Source organism: Ictalurus furcatus, chromosome 4, assembly GCF_023375685.1.
Source record: "Ictalurus furcatus strain D&B chromosome 4, Billie_1.0, whole genome shotgun sequence".
In the NCBI taxonomy this organism is placed as follows: domain Eukaryota; kingdom Metazoa; phylum Chordata; class Actinopteri; order Siluriformes; family Ictaluridae; genus Ictalurus; species Ictalurus furcatus.
The window spans coordinates 12240738-12257795 of NC_071258.1; the positions used below are offsets into that span (position 1 = coordinate 12240738).

The window sequence follows — 17058 nt, forward strand, 5'->3', positions numbered from 1 at the left end:
TGCTGTAAATTATGTATGGGTTTCTAATGGTATCTGTATATTTTATATGCTGAAACTACATTTGCGACAGAGTTTAAATCGAAGTGGAATATTTATTTCCAGTAGTTTTGGGTGGATTCTAATCTTGGAATAGGTTCCGGATCCACCGCAACCCTGAACGGGGTAAAATGTTACCGAAAGTGGGTGAGAGTTTGAATAGAAACATGCCTTTGGAAAATTTATAATCATATGTTTAATTTTGGAGAAGTTTAAGGGCTGTGATGGACTGGTGCCCATCCAGGATGTATTCCCACCTTACACCCAGTGATCCCAGGATAGGCTCCTGATCCACCGACCCTGACCAGGATAAAGTGGCTACATGAGAATGGATGGATGGACGGATTGATGAACTCTGAACTGTAAAGAGGGAAAGTGTAAGATGCTACATTAGGAGATGGTCTTGTTCAGTGTTTGCCTTCGCGGTACAGCAGGCGGCACTATCCGCTTCCACAAACTCCCATAGAAAATTCTACCGAGGAAGAATTGCCTCATAGCCGGAGAAAAAAACCCAACAACCTAGCGATTCATTTATTTCAACTTTGCATTCCGTTTTTACCTCAATTTCCTGATTCCTGCTAAAGTTCAGAAGGTGTTTATTTTGCCACTACTAGCAGGATTGCAAGCCATTCACACCAGGTATGTTACTTTAAATAGCATCTCGACATTAGCTAGCAAGCTAGCTTTACTCCTGGAACCTTCAGCTAGCATTAGCTAATATAATTCCTTACCAAATGAGAATTTTCGGTGCTAAATATTACAAGCCACCGAGATGGAGCTTAACCTAAACAGCCATATATTTGACTAGTTCTGTAAGCTAGCTATCTAGCTAGTTAGTGAACTGTACCTAGGTTAGTCACATAAACATTTCAGTCAGGTAAATTAACTGCATAATCGTGTTGCCCATTTTAATATCTAGCTATAGAGCGTTTTCTAACTATATGGCTAGTAGGGTGTATAGTGGCCATAACTAACTGGTACAGTTGTCTGGTTGTAGTTTCTAATATATAACCGTATATAATTTCTCTCATGTAAGCTTTTGTTTTCCTCCTGCAGTGTTAAACCGGTAGCCGGTTGTCGATGTCGTCGTGGGCGCGAAGTGCGAGAAGCAGGCGGAGGCTGTCTCATCTCTCCCGCGGGTATTCAACACCTCACAACCTGCAGAACAAGGGCTCTCTAACAGCAAACCAGCCCTTTAACTGGCAAATAAACAGCACGGATACCCTCAGGACAGATTTATTTTATGAGCACAATTTAAATATTAGGCTTATTATTTCACACTATCTTAATATTGTGGCTGTATTGCGCCATAGAGCTGTTCATTCCTGAACTTTCTACCACTGAACACAGTATTTAAAGGCTACTTGGGTTGCTGTTCCTGGCTATATGCATATATATATATATATATATATATATATATATATATATATATATATATATATATAAAATATAATATAATATGGCTGATCTGTATATAACATTAAAACCAATGACAGTTAAGTGAATAGCACTGATTATCTCGTTACAATGGCACCTGTGAAGGGGTGGGATATTAGACAGTAAGTGAACAGTCAGTTCTCGAAGTTGATGTGTTGGAAGCAGGAAAAATGGGCAAGTGTTAAGTATCTGAGTGACTTTGCCAAGGGCCCAATTATGATGGCTAGACGACTGGGTCTTGTGGTGTGTTCTCAGTATGCAGTGGTTCGTACCTTCCAAAAGTGGTCCAAGGAAGGGCAACCGGTGATCCGGTGACGGGGTCCTGAGCATCCAAGGCTCGCTGATGCGTGTGGGGAGCGAAGGCTAGCTCGTCTGGTCTGATTCCACAGGAGAGCTACTGTAGTACAAGTTGTAGAAAAAGTTAATTCTGGCTATGATAGAAAGGAGTCAGAACACAGTGCGTTGCAGCTTGCTGCGTATGGGGCTGCGTAGCCGCAGACCGGTCAGAGTGCCCATGCTGAGCCCTGTCCTCCGCCCTTCAAACACCCTTCAACCCTACCTGCCCATCACTAACCCTCAACAATATTCAGGTGAGGAAAAAAATAGTAATAATAAATGTAAATAAATGAATGAATAAAGAAAGAAAGGAGGGGGTGTTGTACTGTAGACATTGAAACACATTTTGGTCAAGATAAATCACAAGAATACCGACTCCCCCTTCTGTTCCTTTGTTTGATTTTTATTTATTTTTGTTCGATTTTGTTATCTTAATCTGAAGGAAGGGATACCAGGTTATAAAATATAATAACATGGGGTCCCAAGTTGTATGAAATTCTTTTGGTAGATCATCTAATTGAATATTTAATGTTCTTTAAATTGAGGAACAGCAAGAGATCACTGAACCACTGGAAAGCTTTAGGCGGATATGTTTATTTCCACTCAATAAAATTCTTGTAGAGACGAAAGGTAATGTCATTTTTTAAATTTATTTGTATATTTTTGTTGTTATTATTTTTAAATTAGTCATTGAGGTTCCATTTCCTGGAACACCAAAATGGGCTGTATCTCAACATCAGTTTTGAATATAACTGACCAAAAGTTTGAGAGTCTGGGACATGCCCAGAACATGAGGCTGTTTGGTTTTGAGGTATTGAGATTTGGATTACACCAATTTAATTCAAGTGTGCAACCAAAACAAAACCGCTAATCACTATAAGAGCACAGCAATAAATATACCATGGTTGATAATGGTAGTACATCACTGATGCACCACTGTATCAGATATTAATTTTTTTTATTATTTTTATTTATTTATTTTTTTTAAAGACCTGGTTACATTTCACAGACTCCAATTTGGGAACCACTGCTTTAGAAAGAGATACCATTTAACATCTGCTCATTGTGTAAGAGTCAAAAAGAGATCCTTGCTCCTATATAAGTGAAGAGCACTAAATGAGACCGGCAGTAATTTGGTATTCAGACCACAGAAACTGGAGGAAAGATTATATGGAAAATATATATATATATATATATATATATATATATATATATATATATATATATATATATATATATATAATATATGAATCTTATGATAAAAGGTAGCCTGAAACATTTTAAAAGGATTAAGGAAGGAAATGTATCAACTAATATATAATGAGGTTTCTGAGGGCTGATTACTTTCTAGGTGTGACCTAAAACATAAATCAGCACGTTATACATTTGTTTAGCACTATTACTGTTTCTGCCATTGAAAGTTACCTTTTCTTTAACTTGTCTTAGTGGAGCGAAACCTTTTCGACCTTTCCGAAATCAGCCATATCCTGGTCGGGAGGAAAGAAAAGACCCACACCATGAAGCAGACAGGTGCAACCATATTAATCTTGTGTCTTATATTCTAGTATTGTTGCAGTCCTTGGAAATGACATTTACCTCAAAGTAATGCTTCCATTAAATCCCTGAATTTTACCTTAATTTATGTTAATCTTTATTTTCAGCTTCGAAAATGTGGAACAGAATGATGATTACGCCAATCCTACAGACTATAAAACATATGAACCTTCACCTCAGGAGCCAAATGGTAATTATTCTAAGGTATACGTTAGAATACAATAAACCATGTCTATTGTAATTATTGTCTTATTAAAGGTTCTCAAGGTGTTTGCAGTGGCAGTAGTCCTCTTACATGTAGAACCTGGAACAACCTTTCTAAGATATGTCTTTCATATGCACAATGTGGAGGTATATACCTGTTTATTGTAAAGAACTTTCTTTTCAGTTTCTTCCCTGAAGGATGGAGACAAGTGCAGTGCCCTGTACCAGAGATTTTATCAACATTTCCATGGAGATGGAGCCAAACAGCCTGCTGACTGTGTCGTGCTTTCGTTAAACAACCAGAAGTTGTGAGTATTTGACACACTATTAAATGGTATTATTGATATTCTATTAATATCTTAACGTGTATAATATTTTATGTGTCTTGGCATTGATTACAACATGTATATTTTGTGTAAACCTCCTGGTGTTTGTGTTCCATCACTGGGGGGAATTGCGGGTCCTGTTTAATGCTAAAGTCTGTTAAATAAATGAATAAATAAGCAAAAATTGTAAAAGCTTATTTTAAGTTTATAATAGAATTTATATACTAAACTGACTGATGAATGTATAGTTGTTTTCAACGTGAGAAGTTTCTATGACAATTGAATAATGTGAATATTTGAAATACTTCAAACATGAAATACAAAGACATTAAAATATATTTCTAAATATTAAAGAATAAAGCGTTTTGCCATTTTAAAAGTAATACTGGTGAAGGACATAATTCAGCCTAAAAAGAGGCACAGTGCAGGGGAAATATAGACTATGCACATACTATGAAGATAGAAAAAGGTTAATCAACCCCTTGGTTACCAATCTAAAGGAAATGAGGATACATTGCGTATTATAGGAATTCAATTTTAAATATATAAAAAAATTCAGAACATATTTACTAAGAATGGGCCCAGATAGCAAAAATAATATATTGAAGTTATTGCATAAAGGATGCAAGATCAATGAGGAGTTTAATATATAAAACATTTAATGATCAGTTTGTGCACGTTTTTGTGGGTTTTTTTTTTACTTTCTTTTTAGAACTGATAGTCAGCAATTGGTTAAAAAAACAGTCAACATAATCAGAAGGATGTTATTTCTCTTTTGTAAAAAAAAAAAAAAAGGTGGTTCTTTTTACAATGAATTGTGTCTCTACATTTATGAATTTATCCAACAAACAAGCAAGATAAGAAATTAGCAGCAACAAAACACATTGTCATCCCTTTAAATTAAACAAAGAAATTAATATATTGAGGATGTATTACGTTCTGAATCTTATATAAACGAAATGCCTAATTGTCAAAACGGTACTTTTCACCACATTAAATGATCAAATCTTTGTTTGATGGCTCTGTCTTTAGTATCTGAAACCACTGGACTGCTATTCATGTTCTTATTATATTCAACCTGCCAGTAGTTCTCATGGGGACAGGTAGATCTGTAGCACTCAATTATACTGTGACAAATAGTTTGATCCTTGATCAGTTCAGCTTTACAATTGAACAGAAACAAAGCCGTGTTAAAACGCTAGCTGCACAGTAGTGTTGTTAATCTGCACGGCTGACTTGATTTGTAACCTTTCATTATAATCCATTCCAGGCAACACCATGCTGCATCCTCCCACACACGATTCTCCATTCTCCTCTGCCTGCAGGTCAATAACAAGCTCTCTTCTTCTTCTTCTCCTTTCAAAGGGATTACGCAAAATCATTAGGCCGCTGCTTGCAGGAGCGTGGCCTCGTGGTGGAAATGCTTTACCTGCAGGCGGAGTCAGGCTTGACCCGGGCCCTGAAAGATGTCCGCTCTGATGGTTCCCCTTTATGTATTCTCGTCGAACAGACTAATGTAGCTCTCTCCTCATGCACAGTAATCATATTTTCAGAGTCCCTCAAAAGTAAGTTCCCCTCGCAGCAACAGCAAAATAACTAGTCGAAACTTACCTAAGAAAATACATTGGTTTAGTGTTCGACATCCCTATGATCAACCGGTATGTCCTCAGTCAGATCCAGCTTAAAAAAAAACGACCTTGTGGGCTTAAACACATTTGACATATACACTCACCAGCCACTAATAGGACATCTGTACACCTGCTCATTCATGCAATTATTTAATCAGTGTGAGAGCAGTGCAATGCATAAAACCACGTAGATTCACGTTCAGATAATATTCGTTGTAAAAGGACCAGGTGAAGTGTGTTTCCAGTCTTCAGCTGTCGAGTTTAGCTGAACCTTTGCCTGCTGTAGCCTCACACTCCTGTTCTTGGCTGACCGTAGTAGAACCTGATGTGTCGTAGCCCGTCCTTTTCGAGGGTTTGGTGCGTCTCTGCATTCTGATATGCTTTTCTGCTCACCACGGCTGTAAAGAGCGCTTATCCGAGTTACCGTAGACTTCTTTTCAACTTGCCATTCTCCTCTGACCTCGTGATCTCACGAACAACACATTTCTGTCCACAGAACTCACACTCACTTTTCTCTTTTCTTGAACCATTCTATGTAAATGTAATTTTTTTACATGATTGGCTGCATGGATAATTATATTAACGAGCAGGTGTACAGGTGTTCCTGTTAACATTGCCAGTCAGAGTCGTGTTCGGTTTACTCTGTGTATGTTTCATACATATGAACAGCGCAAAACAAGTAAACCATTTCCAAATGAAAATGTACAAGCATGGTGCTTGTATTAAACTAAACTAAACCAGAAGATGCAGAATAGGATGGAAAAAGAGTTTCTGCACTTTCTATCTAAAACTTTTCCAAGATACAATAATATCTAAATGCTACCCTGAGCTACAGTATTTTTAATAAAAATATATTTTTTAATTTAATTTAATTTTTTTTAGATGCAGTGTTTGCATGCTTCTTATTGGATATATATTATGGAAACAGTGGCTTATACCACTTTTTTGGTTCTTAAAAGTTTACCAGGTTACCTCTCACATTTCACACTTTTACCTCGTTTGTGATTGATCACCACTACGACCTGACACAAGCCAAAGCGGAATTTGTTTTAAATGTAATTTGTATCGAAATTGATGCCCACCCGTACAGTAAGGCAGTTATGCTGAATTTAAAAGCAAAATATTGTTTAAAAATGTTTTTATTACAACCCGCTTGGCTCCTCTTGTTAAAGTGCTCATGTGTGAATTGAATTTTGTTGTGCTGCGTGCCATCTCTGTGGAACAATCAGCAATACTTAGTATTCAATTATGTAATTAACTGAATTTTATTTGAACTATTAATATTTTAACTGTTCCATCTAAAGCCAGCAGTTGTTTACTGAAGACGTTCATGCGTTAAGGAAACGAAAATGCATTACAGTAATTAATTCAAATGAACACCCAGTATTCAAATATTCCTGGTTACATGGGTAAATAAAGATATAAAACCTGATTTAATATGAAAATTTAATCTTGATTGTAAATTTGCTTAATCAAAATGAATCACTAATGGAAAAATATTACCAACCCTTACATACTAACGACTTCTAACCCATCTTGAAATAATTCCTATTGGTAAAGGCTGTGTGTCTGTTATACTGGCACTGAGCTGCTGCTCTCATTCTGGATAAACTGCAGTAACTCTCACTGTGTACCATATATGCAGCCTTCCCCCTCCTGTGACTGAGTTTTCATTTCACTCCCACAGTTCACCGCAACATGCCCAGAGAGCAGGCTCTGGACTTGGTGATGGTGGAGTATGGGCGTGCAAGCGGTGCCCGGCGACAGTGTGACCCTGCGGAGGCAGCAGCAAGGGCTTCTGAGCTCTCTGATGACTACCTGGATCGGGCCAAGCTGGAGCGCCACGCTGTGCCCTCTGCCACGCGCCACCTGCTCCTCCTCATGGCTGAGGGCCTACACCTGTACCCAGAGGAGCTGGACTCCATTGCTGCGTATGTACACAACCGCCAGGACCATCTGCAAGGTGAGTACGCATGGAGATCTCCTGCTGAACACAGCGACTCAGTGTATGCTAGAGTTGATTTGAGAAATAATGGATCCTGAGTTGTGTGTGTGTGTGTTTATACTGTATGTTCTGTTGTCTCTTTTGTGCGTGTGTGTATCTGAAAGTTACCTTAACTGATGTTGGTGGGTCCTGTTTATGTGGCAGTCTATTGGGGATAACGTCTACATTGTGGTTGCGATACTAGCAAAAGAGAATCATATTTCAGTTACGGAAAGTCTGTAGTTTAAAAATCCTTGTGAAGGGTTTATCAGTTGCCAGATTTATGATCTCATCATTATTTTAGTGCTGTCAGTTTGATAAAACACCCCGCTTCCAGAAAATGTGACTGACTGATTGACCGAATTTTCTTTCAGCAACCTCTCCTGAAGTAGATGGTAAAGTGGCCCCTGAAACAACGAACAGTCTCCCTGCAGGTCTAGGGAATCCTCCACCCCTGCTCTCTATACCTGTCGGTTCTGTCCCCCAACTCAGTGAGCACCAGGCATCTTCCACTGGCATAGCCAAGCCAGCTCATGGGCATCAAATGAGTGTACCAGGTTATTTATTCATTGACTTACTTATAAACAAATGATTCATTATTCATAACATATACAGTATATACACACATTTAACAATGTGCTGAAAATGTCCAGGGAACGAAGATGATTTAGAAGGCAAGCATAATGCCAAGTTCAACTAGTCTATAGTTTTTGATGACTTCAGTGATTCTAAAAGCTAAATTGAGCTAATTACATATTATTTTGATACTGTTTCTTGTGAATGTTGCAGTCTAGATGCAGTAGTCATATCTTAAAGGCGACGTCGGCCACATTGACTTGAGACCATTAGTAACATTATACTAAAACATTATACTAAAACATACTCTTTTTTTTTTTCTTCATTAACCTTATTGTTTTCTATACATTATTTATTTATCCACAGTAATATTTTCTTATCATAAATAAGATAGCAAAACTAGTCTCCATTTAGGCATAATTCACAAATCCAGAATGGCTCTCTATTCTGTGTATATGTGCACTATGTACACAATGTCCAAAGGTTTATGGACACCTCTGTGGGCTTTCCTCAAACGGTTGCCACAAAGTTGGAAGCACATACTTGTATACAATGTCTTTTGTATGGTGTAGCATTAGAATTTCCCTACACTGGAACTACTAAGGGGCTCAAACATGTTCCAGTATGACTGTTCCCCTGTGCACAAAGTGAGGTCAATGGTTTGTCAATGTTGGAGTGGTTAGACCTTGACCTTAACGCCACTGAACACCTTTTGGATGAACTGGAACGCAGACTGCACCCCAGGCCGCCTCGCCCGACATCAGTGCTTGACCTCACTAATGTTTTTGTGGCAGAATGGCCAAATCCCCACAGCCACAATTTAGAATCTATTGGAAAGCCTTCCCAGAAGATTGGAGGTTATTATAACAGGCAGGACCAAATCTGGAATGGGATGTTCAGCAAGCACATGGTCAGGGGTCCACAAACTTTTGGCCACATAGTATAGATTACAACATAATATAAAGCCATTTGTAACCAGAGAAACAGCAACTCTAATCCTAATTGGAAACTCCTTTTTTTAATATCACTTTGTGCTTTTGTTTGGTTTTATATTTAATGTGAAAATGCCTGAAAAAATACAGGCACATTTCTGATAATGAAATCATTAGATATCACAAAGCTCACCAATATCTTTCACAAAAAGTCTGGTTAGCTAACTGTTATAGAAACAAAGTAGCCCATCTGGATATCTTAAGAAATGCAGAGGAAGCAGTCGGTGCAGAAAGAACATTTCAGGAGATCGCATCCATGTTTTGACACTTTCTACGTATTTAGTTTTTTGGAAATTTATTTATTTATAAAGCCTGATCTCTTTTCTTTTCCACACTAGACTCGTATCCCAAAACGAAGCCTCCTCCTCTTCTCTCACTGAACATTCCTCAAGGATCTCCTCAGGGTCCTCCACCTCATGATCCACCACCACCCAATGGTCCAACTGCATCTCAGGCTCCCTCTACCTCTCGTGGCCGTCCACCACCACGTATTCCCTCTGCCTCTGAGACTCGTCCAATACTCTATGGTCCTCCACCTCTCCATGGTCCTCCTGCTCCTAAAGGCCCTCCACTATCTCGTGCTCTTTGTGGCCCTTCACCACCCCATGGTCCTCCTGCTCCTCATAGTTCTTCTGCCTCTCAAAATCCACAACCATTAAGGGCTCCTATAGCACCAAGAGGACCACCAGCGTCACATGGCGCACATCCACCAAGGCCTCACGGTCCTCATAATGGACCCCATGGCTTCCATATACATGGACCACCACCTCATGGTCCACCAGCGCAGAATGGCCCAAGTGGACTCCGAGCACCCCCACCCTTACTCAGGAACCTACGCATGAGAAATCCAGCAGGTCTGCCTTAAGATTGGTCTTTTCTTAAATCCATAAAGAAAAAGCATTGTGTTTGTGATTTGTAAAAACGTCCCTTGCGCTGGAATAATTGTGAGTAATGAGAAAATACATCACGAGTTAAGATCGTAAAGTTGCCTTTTTTTCCCTTCCCAGGACCTGCACCACAGGCTTTGTGACATTCTCCCTCTATGATACTCAGGATGTCTGATAAAATTAAGCTAGTGCAGCCACCTAGGAACATATTCTTGCTGTTACCTTAAGACTGTTCATATTGTCTTATGTATATTTTTGTTTTCAGTCTTGTAAATTTTATGCATTATATATTGGCATTTTTGTTCTTGGCTCAATTATGCCACGTTTCATTAAAATGTTTTAGATCCTTGCCTTCTTTCTGTCTGCTTTTGCATGTTACTGATGCTGATACTGCATCTTCCTCACAAGCTGGTGCCTATACTATACATTACTTGTGTACTTCCTATAAATCCCCATTTCCTCTGTCTCTCTAAAGGATTGCAGACAAAGAGCAAGCTCTTGCTCATTGTCTTTCTCTGTCCACTTCATCCCTGCCTCTCACATTCATCCCAACCCCACCCTCCTGTTCCATCCCTGTTCATTACCATATTCCTCTTACATCCTATCCCTCTTCACTCACATCTCTCCCAAATCCTTTCCTTCTTACTCATCCCAACCCCTTCTTCACCCATCCCTCTTCACTCACCACATCTCTCCCAAATCCCTTCCTTCTTACTCATCCCAACCCCTTCTTCACCCATCCCTCTTCACTCACCACATCTCTCCCAAATCCCTTCCTTCTTACTCATCCCAACCCCTTCTTCACCCATCCCTCTTCACTCACCACATCTCTCCCAAATCCCTTCCTTCTTACTCATCCCAACCCCTTCTTCACCCATCCCTCTTCACTCACCACATCTCTCCCAAATCCCTTCCTTCTTACTCATCCCAACCCCTTCTTCACCCATCCCATCCCTCTTCACTCACCACATCTCTCCCAAATCCCTTCCTTCTTACTCATCCCAAACCCTTCCTCACACATCCCATCCCTCTTTACTCATCCCATCATTCTCCTTCAGCCATCCAATCCCTTCCTCCTTACTCATCTAAGCATCCTCCTTCACACATCCCAACCCCCTTCACTCAACTGAACTCCCTGCCTCATTCACTCCAATCTCTCACAATTGACTGCTCCACCAGCTCTGTTGCCTCCTGCATTATGAGCTACTGCAACATCTCAAATTCCACACTAGAAAGTAGTCCATCACACACTGCTCCTGAAGTCTACACCCTGATTCTTCTACAGCAACCCTCTAAAAGCTACAGGCTCATGATCTAGAAGCCCACCATTAAGTTCCCGGTTCATCTTCGGCAATCAACTATGCAGCTTGAAACCTCTCCTGTCTAAATGACAAGTGTCAGGCAGAGGAGGATGGGCACTGTCTGTTGAGCCTTGGTTCTTTCCAAGTCTCTGTCACTGCAGAATCAAAAATCCAGGATGTGGTGACAGCTTGGTGTGTTTCAGGCTGAATAAGCATGTCTGCTGTTCCATGTTCTACAGTGTCTTGTAGGTTATGGTTACAGGAGGAGTTGGATCAGGTCCAGCTCCACCCCCTGGACTTTTGGTCTGCAACAATAACTATTTTGTTCCTTATTCCTAGCTTCATCCGTGAGGTTTTTCCTTGCTTCTGTCACTTCAGGCTAGCTTACTGGAAGTTAAGTGAGTTTTGTTGCCCTCTCTTCACATCATCACTAAACCAGCCTCCTCTGACTCCAGAGATGATGTCATCTAACACATGGAGCACACAACTAAGCTGGAGCCGTCTCTTTCCAAAAACACCCTCTAGAGTCAGGTAAACCTTGCATCCAAGGGAGTCATATTAGGCTTAGTGGTTAGCACGTTCACCTCACACCTCCAGGGTTGGGGGTTCGATTCCCACGCTGCCCTGTGTGTGCGCGGAGCTTGCAAGTTCCTCCCCCAGTCCAAAGCCATGCATGGTAGGTTGATTGTCCATGTCCAAATTGTCCATAGTGTGTGAATGTGTATGTGATTTTGAAATCTTGTGGAAGGGCGTGAAACAAGCAGTTCATGTGAGGAAACCCACCAACATCCCAGAGCTGAATGGGTTAAAATTCCTCCAAGCCGATGTGCAGAACTAAACACTTGCTGCTTTTGCCACTTACATATATGTAATATTGGATCATTTTCCTCAATAACGAAATGACCAAGTATAATATTTTTCTCTCATTTAACTAGGTTCTCTTTGTCTACTTTTAGGACTTGTGATGTTTTAGATCATATTTATGCAGAAATGTAGAAAATTCTAAAAGGTTCGCAAACTTTCAAGTACCACTGTATAAAGCAAAAATCAGCACTAGAGTAGCAAGGAATGGCATAAGCTTTATTCAGGGATTTTTTGTTTAATATATAGGTGATCCAACAAAACTTTTGACTCCCTACTGATCGCCACCAGTCTGCTTGGATAAGTGCCTAAATGATCCAGGCCTTCACATTTTTAAGTGGCCAGTGATGGTATGTGGGTATAAGATCACAAAGTGTGGGTGTGTACGTTTTAACACAAGTGGGAGAGAGCTAGGAATGTGTGTGGCCCTGTCCTGTCCTTTGCTGGTGTCTCTATAGTTGAACTCATTTTCTTCCTGGACACCTCTGTTCTCTTTCTCTGCACTAATGCATTCTGGGAAAGCAATTAGAATAAGAGTACTTGTGTGTACTCGGCAGTCTGGCCAAAGGAGGAGGGAGAGAACGAATGAATGAAATGATAAGGTGCAGAATCATCCACCCGGATCTCCACCTGCATATGAAGGACACAGACAGTGACCGCTTTTTTCCCCCCGCTCTCTCACTATCTGACAGCCATCTTTAAAATGGATGCTGTTCTATGACTGTCCTGATGTCTCAAACACAGTGCAAAATGTAAATTTTACTTCATGTCCATTTAATTTTAGTTCATTTTTTTTTAAATATCACTTTCAAAAAGTGTAAAATATTTGTATAGTGTCTGAGATCTGACTAAAGCCAGACTCAAATATGGATTTATGCTTTATGTATACACCATTCAACCACTGGAGGGAGCCATGAGGTCATTAGTCTTACATCTACTTTATTCTTCTGCTTAAGTGGCTCAGGATTAAGCAGCCGTTGAGTTGAGTAACACACTTCTAAACCAAAATTGCAAAAGGTCTAATCAATCAGTTGTGAAATAAATAACAGGGGGGCCATGACTCACTGCCAAGCACCTCTCAGAATATTGCAGCTTTCCTGTTATTGCTTTCATTATTCTTTGTTCTAAATGAAGTCGCAATTATTTATGACTCATACTTAAATTCAAGAAAAGTTCTGAAAGGAAAAAGTACAAAGCATTTAAAACCAGCAATGAAAAAAAAAAACTCCACAAAAAAGGTAAAATGTATCTTACTAGATCTTTATTAAACCAAACAGTTAATAAAAACGTTGATTTAAGGCAGACTAGCAGCAAGCATTAGCTGCAAGATGGACAGTATGAATAAATACAAAGCTGACCACTTAGTAAAAAAAAATTTCAAAACACAAAGCCATAGAGAGAAGGAACAAACACAACTAGTGCAGCCATAATAATGACAGACGAGGTGTATAGCTGTAACAGATGTGCTTATGACTTGTTTTCTTACTCACCAACATCAAGACAGTCTTTGGACAAGGGTGAAGGTAGGAAAATATTTGGTTGTTTTTAATCTCCAATTAATTTGATTAAATATCATTAGATAAATACAGTGTGAAGTGTGTACAGTTTAAATACAGTGTGAAGACCCAAATAAAGCATGTTAATATATTTAAACGGACCTTTTTCTAAGCCACAAGAGTAAAATCGGATTCCTCACGTTTACCACACAACATTTGGAAGTGTAAGAAAGTGGAAGGACTTTATTATATCGCTTCTTGGATGAGAACAGCTTAAAGAAATGTATTGTTAAAATCGAACAGCTTTCCTTTAAGCTGTCACATATTTTATATGTTTCTTCACACAATTAAAGTGTGTTAATAAAGTTTTAGATCTTCTCAGTACAGGGAAACATGCTGAAGTCTGTTGCACCTGCATACGCTACCGTATGCAGTGGATAGAGATTAGGCGGAAACACGGAGTGTTTTTAAATACAGTAGGATTAGTCAGAATTAGCTTGGTACCAACCAACATGAAGCTTGTGCCTTGTTCTGCTTTGTGGATTCAAGAACCAGTTATGACTGTGCGTGCAGAACTAAGGATAATCTAAAGAGCTCTGCTGCCGGTCTGGTTCTGTCTCAGCAGTGCTGCTGTGAATTCACTGCTCGAAACCAATGCAAGCTTGCAAGATTCAGTTTTTTTTTTTTGTTCGTTTGTTTTTTTTTTTTTAAATAAATATGAGCTGGACTGTTAAAACTAGTCCAAAAACTAATCAGGCATCCTCATTCAGAGGTCTTCCGTGCTCATGTCCTGCAATCAGGTCTGTGGTATATATAGACATGGAATACATTCACAGATCACACGACTGACCAACAAAACTCGCTTCCTTCTATTTAAACTCGCAGACATCGTCTTCAGACAAATACGGAGGACATGTGACATCTAAAGGAAAGCAGAACGTTGTTTAAGCTGTGTCTCTGGATAAACTGGAGTGCGGATACTAAAAACCCATACTTGACTGACCCCAAATCAGATGGCAAGCAAATGCGATAAAAAATAGATTCCTGGCCCCTGGAGAGCCCAACCTCCAGAGGATGAACATTTCTGATACATGAAAGCCACTACGACAAGCAGAGAGCGGGAGAATTAGTACAAAATTCTGTTAATCAACTATTAATCACTAATGTTAGTGCTGTGCCTCAGGGGGGTCCAATCTTATCGATAAAGGGCGGTGTGGGTGCAGGTTTTCATTCCAACCAAGCAGAAGCCACACCGGAGTCTATTGAAAGCCAAGATCAACTGATTAAACAGGTGGAATCAGGTGTGGCTCCTGCTTGGTTGGAGTGAAAACCTGCACCCACACAGGCCCTTTCCAGATAAGATTGCCCACCCCTGTGCTAGACACACGCCTTAAATTCAGCTTTCTCTTTCTGCTAGATGTATGAGGGAGTGTGAATGAAAACCATCAGATGACACATGGAGGAGGCAGAGACAGCTTGTGTGTTGCAGACCTTAGAGACAGGTGAAGGCCTCAGCAGCGATGAATAGAAAGGAAGAGGGGATTAAGGGTGGATTAGGGGTCAGAGGTAAGGCCTATATTCTGCTTTTCTCCCTCCAAGAGGCTCCCCCTCAGCTCAGAGGAGGAGAGGAGCAAGGGATGACTGTGCTGCAGTCCAGTTATTGTCTCACTCGGTCTTTTTGGCCCAAGCCATGTCATCACAGCGTGGCTTCTGTCCTGTTAGCTTTTCAACCAACCACTCCATCCTCCTCCAAAAGCCTATCCGGTCCAGAGGGTAGTTCAGCCAGCCTGAGGCAGAGAGCGAGGCAGAGAGAGAGAGGGGGGAGAGAGAGAGAGAGATTCATGCAAAAATGAGATGACCTTTTTTTGTGCATCCTGAAAGAACCATACCTGTAAGGTTACTTTATTTCTTAATGCAAGTCTGATAAACAAACAAATGTTCCTGAGAGCAAGAACTGTTCCCATAGGATCTCCCAAAAAAAATCCTGGGAATGAGTGGTTTTTATGTGGGAAGGAGCAGGCGGTGAGAATCAAATCCTGCAGGATGAAAAAAAGTTGCCACTTTGATTAACATGGGAGCGTACTGGATGCAGCGTAGTGCTCATGTAGCTCTGCATGACACTTTTATCGTGTTCATTCACTCATCTTCTCTAACTGCTTTATCCTGGCCAGGGTCACTGGGGTTTATATGACTAATCTGTTTATGTTTTTGGAAAAAGAACCAAATCATTTCATTAAAAAAAAAAAAAGTTTATATAATTTTCACAAACAAAAATAACAACTGCAGGAGTGTGCATGATTAGTCAGAATTAAAAAATAAAGAGAGAGAGAGAGCGAGAGAGAAACAGTACCACACACCTAATATGCACTGTTAGGAAATTATACTGGTTAAAGCAGATTTTCCAAATAATTTACCAAATACATGCATACATACACATACAGTGCCTCCCACTAATATTGGCACCCTTGGTAAATATGGTAAATAGAAAAAAGGCTGTGAAAGATTGTCTTTATAGTTTAACCTTTTGTTAAAAAAATAAATAAACCTGTTGTTTTTAATTGTTTGATATCCATGAGAGCAGAGTATTTTTGTGATATGTATATGTGTGTGTGTATGTGTATATATATATATATATATATATATATATATATATATATATATATATATATATAATCTGTTAAAATGTGTGTGCAACAATTATTGGCACCCTTGAATTCATATGAGAAAATATATTTGAAGTATATTCCCATTGATATTTTACATTTTTAGCACACCTGGGTGACTAGGAACAGGAAATTGTTCGACCATGACTTCCTGTTTCACAGGGGTATAAATATGAGATAACACATAGGCCAAATTCCCTTAATCATTTATCACAATGTTTAAGACCAAGGAATACAGCTGTGATGTGGGGCAAAAAGTTGCTGAGCTTCACAAAATGGAAGTGGTTATAAAAAATAAAAAATAAAAAATAGTAAAAGCATTCAAAATGCCCATTTCCACCAATAGGGCAATAATTAAGAAGTTCCAGTCAACTGGAAATGTTATGAATCAACCCGGAATTGGATGTGTGTCTATATCGTATATTGTCTCAACGCACTGTGAAATGGATGGTTTGAGTGACCAAAAAATCTCCAAGGATCACAGCTGGAGAACTGCAGTAGTTAGTTGCGTCTTGGGGTCAGAAAATCTCCAAAACTACAATCCGAAATCACCGACATCACCACAGGTTGCTTGGAAGGGTTTCAAGAAAAAAGCCTCTACTCCCATCCAAAACAAATTCAAGCATCTTCAGTTTGCCAGACACTACTGGAACCTCAAATGAGATCGGGTTCTAGGGTCAGATGAAACCAAAATAGAGCTTTTTGGCAATAAACACCAGCAGTGGACACAGAGAGGTAGCCATATGGAAAAGTATCTCATGCCCATGGTTAAATATG

At 39.6% G+C, this 17058-nt stretch overlaps 2 protein-coding genes across 5 annotated transcripts in view; one reads left to right on the forward strand and one right to left on the reverse strand.

Annotated features, from left to right (window-relative positions):
• The first annotated feature begins 110 nt into the window (after nucleotides 1-110).
• si:ch211-216l23.2 (uncharacterized protein LOC565061 homolog) lies at nucleotides 111-10323 on the forward strand. Of its 2 annotated transcripts, XM_053623007.1 has the most exons (10): nucleotides 111-675; nucleotides 1093-1175; nucleotides 3256-3339; nucleotides 3471-3553; nucleotides 3752-3875; nucleotides 5259-5458; nucleotides 7209-7484; nucleotides 7880-8062; nucleotides 9412-9927; nucleotides 10081-10323. In XM_053623007.1, the coding sequence occupies exons 2-10, from the start codon at nucleotides 1117-1119 to the stop codon at nucleotides 10101-10103; spliced, it is 1548 nt and encodes a 515-aa protein (XP_053478982.1). In that variant the 5' UTR covers nucleotides 111-675; nucleotides 1093-1116; the 3' UTR covers nucleotides 10104-10323. The 2 variants fall into 2 exon arrangements, with proteins under 2 accessions (XP_053478982.1, XP_053478983.1); XM_053623008.1 differs by lacking the exon at nucleotides 111-675 and having other exon boundaries at nucleotides 691-1175.
• A 1333-nt stretch (nucleotides 10324-11656) lies between these two features.
• The window catches only part of si:ch211-212o1.2 (uncharacterized protein LOC492735 homolog), a 43863-nt gene continuing 38461 nt past the window's right edge, over nucleotides 11657-17058 (reverse strand). The window contains exon 5 of one of the 3 annotated variants that reach the window (XM_053623013.1): nucleotides 11657-15405. In XM_053623013.1, coding sequence (XP_053478988.1) covers nucleotides 15284-15405 — 122 coding nt within the window. In that variant the 3' untranslated portion in view covers nucleotides 11657-15283. The remainder of the gene's footprint in view (nucleotides 15406-17058) is intronic. The other 2 variants (XM_053623010.1, XM_053623012.1) reach the window with 2 other exon arrangements.

Bases quoted from the DNA above. Each gene is read 5' to 3' on its own strand.
- si:ch211-216l23.2 (XM_053623007.1), top strand. From the start codon at position 1,117: ATGTCGTCGTGGGCGCGAAGTGCGAGAAGCAGGCGGAGGCTGTCTCAT. The intron at 3,554-3,751 runs GTAATTATTCTA...CTTTCTTTTCAG, and splicing joins TTCACCTCAGGAGCCAAATG to TTTCTTCCCTGAAGGATGGA. The intron at 5,459-7,208 runs GTAAGTTCCCCT...TCACTCCCACAG, and splicing joins ATTTTCAGAGTCCCTCAAAA to TTCACCGCAACATGCCCAGA.